The 6465-nt window shown below is 33.5% G+C and overlaps 1 protein-coding gene across 1 annotated transcript in view; it reads left to right on the forward strand.

The window, feature by feature from the left end:
- sgsm1b (small G protein signaling modulator 1b) overlaps positions 1–5905 on the forward strand; it is a 32173-nt gene extending 26268 nt beyond the window's left edge. The window contains exons 20-25 of the mRNA XM_079860759.1: positions 1217–1341; positions 1975–2057; positions 2843–2952; positions 3055–3151; positions 4155–4322; positions 5752–5905. Coding sequence (XP_079716885.1) covers positions 1217–1341; positions 1975–2057; positions 2843–2952; positions 3055–3151; positions 4155–4322; positions 5752–5840 — 672 coding nt within the window. The 3' untranslated portion in view covers positions 5841–5905. The remainder of the gene's footprint in view (positions 1–1216; positions 1342–1974; positions 2058–2842; positions 2953–3054; positions 3152–4154; positions 4323–5751) is intronic.
- The last annotated feature ends 560 nt before the right edge of the window (positions 5906–6465 follow it).

Raw genomic sequence — 6465 nt, forward strand, 5'->3', positions numbered from 1 at the left:
CCCATGTTCGTAATGTTATTGTACATATATCCGATTTAGCAAAGTTACACCACTGGGCGTGTATATAAGCTTAAAAAACCGAGGCCCCTCCGTATATTCACCAGGCCCACCTATTAATGACGTTCTGTATCCGCCACTGTTCGGGAGGGGAAAAATGCATGGTCTTTTAAAACCCCAAAACATTATTTTAGTTTAGTTTATGACTTGTTTTGCTTTTTTTGTTTGAGAACTGTTTTTGGTCTTTGTATTTGGTTACTGTTTGCTCTCTTTTGTTTGTTTACTGTGTTTTTTTTTTGTTGTTTTTTTTTTGTCTTTTTTGTATGTTTGTTTTTCTTTACTATTTTTTTGGCTTTGTATTTTTATATTTGTTTACCTTTTTTTTATTTGCTCTCTTTGTATGTTTGTGTTCGTTTTCTGGTCTTTCTTTGTATGTTTGTGTTTCTTTACGGTGTGTTTTTTATATTTGTTCACTGTTTATTTGCTCTCTTGTTTGTTTGTGTTTGTTTACTGTGTTTTTTTTTGTCTTTTTTGTATGTTTGTGTTTCTTTACTGTTTTTTTGGCCTTTGTATATTTATATTTGTTTACTGTTTTTTTAATTTGCTCTCTTTGTATGTTTATGTTCGTTTTCTGGTCTTTGTATGTTCGTGTTTCTTTACTGTTTTTTTTTTTTTTTGTTTTTTTTTATATTTGTTCACTGCTTTTTTTGTATGTTTGTTCGTTTACAGTGTTTTTGTCTTTGTAATTTTGTGTTTGTTTACAGTGTTTTTTGGCTTTGTTTTTAATATTTGTTTACGTTTTTTTGCATGTTTGTGTTTTTGTTTACTGTGTTTTTTTTGGCCTTTGTATTTTTGTGTTTGTTTACATTTTGTATGCTTGGGTGTTTACTGTTTTTTGTCTTTGTATATTTATTTGTTTACTGTTTTTTGCTTTGTATGTTTGTTTGTTTACTGTTATTGTCTTATTATTTGTTTATTGTTTTTGTGTTGTGTTTGTTTTTTGTCAAAAACAGCATCATGAAAGTATCTTATCTGGCTCATAATACTTCAAGTCTTCTAAAGTCATATGATGCTTTGTGTTAGGAACAGAACTAAATTTTGTAAATTTTTAACCTCCTTTTGTGCTCCAGTGAAGAAATAAATACATTTTGGGTGTGAACTGTTCACACTATTAGTGTGCGATCTTCAAAGACATTTTTTATTCTCGTCTCTTTTACAGCAGGAGCTGGTAGACCTGTACACACTCAATCTACATCGCATTGACAAAGACGTCCAGCGATGTGACAGAAACTATTGGTATTTTACCCCCACAAACCTGGAGAAACTGCGTAACATTATGTGCAGGTAAAATATAAAGCTGATTGTGATGTTTTTTATATTTTAGTTTAATGTATACCATTCAAATGTTTGGAATCAAAGTCTATTGAAAGAAGCCTCTTCTGCTCACCAAGGCTGCATTTATTTGATTAAAAATACAGGAAAAACTGTGAAATATTATTACAATTTAAAATAACTGTTCTATGTGAATATATAGTAAAGTGTAATTTATTCTTGTGATCAAAGCTGAATTTTCAGCATCATAACTCCAGTCTTCAGTGTCACATGATCCTTCAGAAATCATTGTAATATGATGATTTGCTGCTCAAGAAACATTTATGATTATTATCAGTGTTGAAAACAGTTGAGCTGCTTCATATTTTTTTGGAAACCATGATAAAAAAAATTCAGGATTCTCTGACGAATAGAAACTTAAAAAGAACATTAAAAAAAAATAGAAATCTTTTGTAACATTGTTATAAAAAAATGCCTTTATTGTCACTTTTGATCAATTTATTGCATCCTTATTGCTAAATAAATGATTAATTACTTTGAAAAAAATAATTTTCTTGAATGGTAAGAAATAAATCTGCAGCATTACACTTATTTACTTCTCATCTGAAATCAAATGAGAATGTTATCATGTTTTTGTGTCCTAAGTTATGTGTGGCAGCACCTTGACATTGGATACGTCCAGGGAATGTGTGACTTACTAGCGCCGCTGCTGGTCATCCTGGATGATGGTACAATAACCTTAAGTCTATTTACTCCAGTGACCCATATGTTCTGTTTAATTATAAAAATGAATATTTTTCCCTCTGAAATCTGATTGGACATATATAACTTGTTTGGGAAATTATTTATTGTGATTTTTAATTTAATTATTTGTTGAACAATGGTGTATTTTATAATATTGCTGTTGGCAATATTTAATAAAAGCATTGGAAGTTTTTTAGGCACTATGATTCACTATGATAAAAAAAAAAAACACTTAAAACATTGTGATTTAAAGTCCCCCTGTGGTTGAAATCCAGCTTTTAATGTTGTTTATATGTCTATGTGGTGTTTTTAATGTGTTTAAGACAAACCATGTGTAAATTCATAAGTCGACAGCATTGCTGAGTATTTCCTCCTTAAAACTGCAGTGAACCAAAGACAGTCTCAAAAACACGCTTTGAAATCGCTGGTGTTTCTGACGTCACAAACTATCTTGTAACCAATCAGATCAACGTGTGATCGTCAACCAGTGGATCTCTGAGCTGAGTGAGTGAGTGGAGGCGGGGCTCATTTGCATATTCATAGTACCGCGCATACTAAATGAGGCGAGGGTGTCGAGTTACATTCAAGCTATTTTAAGCCATGAAGAATATTTTTTTCAAGGAAAAAACATTTAAATATGTCATTTTGGTGATCAAAGATCAGTTTTAAGGGGATAAAATGATTGTCTACAGGGGGACTTTAACTAAAGCAATGTGACTGTTATATTACCAAGTGAAAAATATTTCTGAATCGTCTGGTTTAAATGTAGAGGCCATGGCTTTCAGCTGCTTCACTGAGCTCATGAAACGAATGAACCAGAACTTCCCTCATGGAGGAGCCATGGACACACACTTCGCCAACATGCGTTCCCTCATCCAGGTTTCACCCACAATCACACGCACTTATTAAACACATTTCTGCTGATGTTTTAGTGAGTGTGTGTGTGTGTTTCTGCTTCATGATTCTGTCACACCTCTTCAGATCCTGGACTCGGAGCTCTTTGAGCTGATGCAGCAGAACGGAGACTACACACACTTCTACTTCTGCTACCGCTGGTTCCTCCTGGACTTCAAGAGAGGTGAGCGCATCAACGCCACACAGCAAAAACATCTGGAAAACAAAATGAAAACACTAATAAATAATCAATATTACATGCTTAATAAATAAATATTAAATCCTAAATAAATATACTAAAATACCCATTTTAAGGCGAGACACTACAGGCAAAACCATAGTTTATGCACCGGTCAGTTTTTAGATTTTTGGGATATTTTGCATCCATCATTTTTTAGACTAGTGGAAAGCAAACATCCAAAATACACTTAAGTTTTTATTTTATTGCATTTTATTAATTTGCGTCTAGATTTCAATTGTCATAAATAGCCTATATTTAAAGCGTTTTTTCCTCTACTTCAGTATCACATAAACACACCAAACTTTACAGATTTATTCCTATCTATATTATGATTTTTACTGAGGGGTTTGTTCATGTTATTTGCCTGATGTTATTACTAAAAACATGGTAATAATGTTTTTTTTTCTCCACTTCAGCAGCACTTAAACTAAACTTTACAGATTTATTCCTATTTAAGTTTTAATTAAAGTTTTTTTACATTTTTTATTTTATTTTTTAATTTAATTTAATTAAGTTTTAATAAAGTTTTACTGAGGGGTTTGTTCATATATCATTTGCCTGATTTTATACAATATTTTATAACTAAAAACAAGGTAAAAAAAACACTTACACACACCAAACTTTACAGTTTCATTCCTATCTAGCCTATATTCTGATTGTTTTTACTGAGGGTTTGGTCATATATAATTTGCCTGATATTATTTATTTTATTTTATTCATAAAAATGTGGTGAAAATGTATTTTTTTTCTGGCTGTTGATAGTATTTTCTTATATAGAGTGATAAAAAGAGAAATCCAAAATCCCCTCAGTAAAAACCTTTAACTCTAAATCAAATTTGCAAATTTGCAATTCATTTTGGTGCCACTAGTGCTGCAAAACTTCCCATTTAAAGAAAACTGATGCACTTAAAGTGAGTGAATCCTTTTTTTAACTCTTTTTTGTAAGAAATGGTGTATGATGACGTGTTCTCTGTGTGGGAGACCATCTGGGCCGCCCGTTACGCTTCCTCCGAGCACTTTGTGCTCTTCATCGCGCTGGCATTGGTTGAGCTGTACCGAGACATTATCCTGGAGAACAACATGGATTTCACAGACATCATCAAGTTCTTTAACGGTGAGCTGACTATTAAACGTCTATCAAATGCAGTGATGCAAAATCCCACAATAGCGGTTTTCTTCCACCTATTTTTTATGCAAATATTGGGTTAAAACTGCAGGATGGAAATGCCAAGATGCGCATAACTTCAAAAATGCGCATAAAAATGTATGAAGAATAATTTTTTTATCCAAAAACTATGATTGAAACACATTTACCAAATAAATACCTCGGATGTGCAACAACAAAAAAAAAACTTGGGCAACTTTGCGATCAGAGGATGCGATTGGATAACTGGACTAACCAGCGGACCAATCGCATCGCAGCATCTCAAATGTTGGTTTGATCATTCTGAAGTGCCAGTCTGTCATCTGAATGATTTAGTATAATTACCTCCCAGAAGCGTCTCACACGATTGCGTTCACAAACACCAGCATCCGAACACAAGATAACATGACGTCACGATTAACTATTTCGTTCCCTTGATTTGCTATATCGTGAGCACAATTTTTAAATTGAGGGAACAAATTAGTATATTGAGCACATAATGTACTTTTTCTTTCTTGCATGTCATGTGCGGGTCATTTATGATGTATGAAAAATAGCCACAGTGGCTTTTGCACCAAAATATTTTGCAGATATTTTGCACCAAAATAGTCACAGGTAGTTAAACACGTGGGATTGAAACTCTTTCTCCAATGTTTAATGCGATATTCCAATTTTGTGCATATGTTAAAGGGGTGGTATAATGCCCTTTTCACAAGATGTAAAACAAGTCTCTGATGTCCCCAGTGTGTGTATGTGAAGTTTTAGCTCAAAATACCCCACAGATATTTTTATATAGCATGTTAAAGTTGTCACTTTTTGAGGGTGAGCAAAAACACACTATTTTTGTGTCTGTTCCTTTAAATGCAAAGGAGCTGCTGCTCCCGGCACAGGGGGCGGAGCTTCAACAGCTTGTGTCCTTTTACCTCACACAGACATGCACTGAAATTTAAAAACAATGTAGTCTTTTATGTTCAAACCGGAGTCAGACAATGATGGAGAGACTCAAGAAGAAGTGACAACATGTAGAAGCAACATTTCTGAATGGATAGTTGATGAATTTATGTAGCTTATGTGTAGTTATCTTCTAGTCATTGATTAGCATATTCTGTCCTGATAATCTATAAATCGTGTTCCGGGGGCGGGGTTTATGTCAATTTTAGTGTTGGTGATGTCACTAACCCGGGAGGAATGTCGTGTAGTCTCTACCAGCCGTTTGTTGTAGTCCTTAATAAGCAATTTCCTTAAAAGAAAATATCTCCCTTTGCTTTGAACTTTGATCATTTTAACAGCAACATTACACACTAACTAAAGTTAGAAAAGTGAAATCATATTCAACACTCCCAACTTTGGATGTAAACATAGCTAACGACATGCTGTTGCTCATTATGTCTTCATATAGAAATGGCTGAACATCATGATGTCCCAAAGCTGCTGGTCATGGCCCGAGACCTGGTGCACAAGGTCCAGATCCTGATTGAGAACAAGTGAACAACTTCCTCATCATTCTGCCTACCATTATCCATCTAAAGACGCTCTGTGTCTGTTTTTGGACATTTTGAGAAAACAAAACCTTCAGCTACGGTAAATGCCAAGCCAGTGTTTTCATCTGCCCAGATCTTAATATTATAATATAGAGTATAAATATTGAAATAGGAAGTTGGGGCGGGATATATCAGTGTTTTTTAAACAGCCAATAGCCCATTTGACTGGAAAAAATGAATGTAAGGTTAGAAACTTTTTAATGCCCTATACATAAAGTTTATTTAGTCAGATTAGCACTAACATGTCAATGGACTCAAAGACATAATCTGCAAGCCACAAAACACTGATTTTGATTTTATGGGGTCTGTAAAAGTAAATATGACTAGAATATATCAGAGATTAAGAAGATTATTAAATAAAAATAGAGAATAGTTTTATACAAGATCGTGGATGCAAACAAATGGCCATGAAATATATAAAGATGATCAATGAATGGCAGTGATGTGTGACTCAATGACTCAGATTTTCTAAAAGCACAAAAGTATTAAAAAATAATGCTGTATATTTATTTATTTTTTAAATGTGTGAAAATTAGACACTCGTTATTGCAGAGATGTTTAGCGTACTTCAC

Source organism: Squalius cephalus (genome assembly GCF_949319135.1).
Source record: "Squalius cephalus genome assembly, chromosome: 24".
Taxonomy (NCBI): domain Eukaryota; kingdom Metazoa; phylum Chordata; class Actinopteri; order Cypriniformes; family Leuciscidae; genus Squalius; species Squalius cephalus.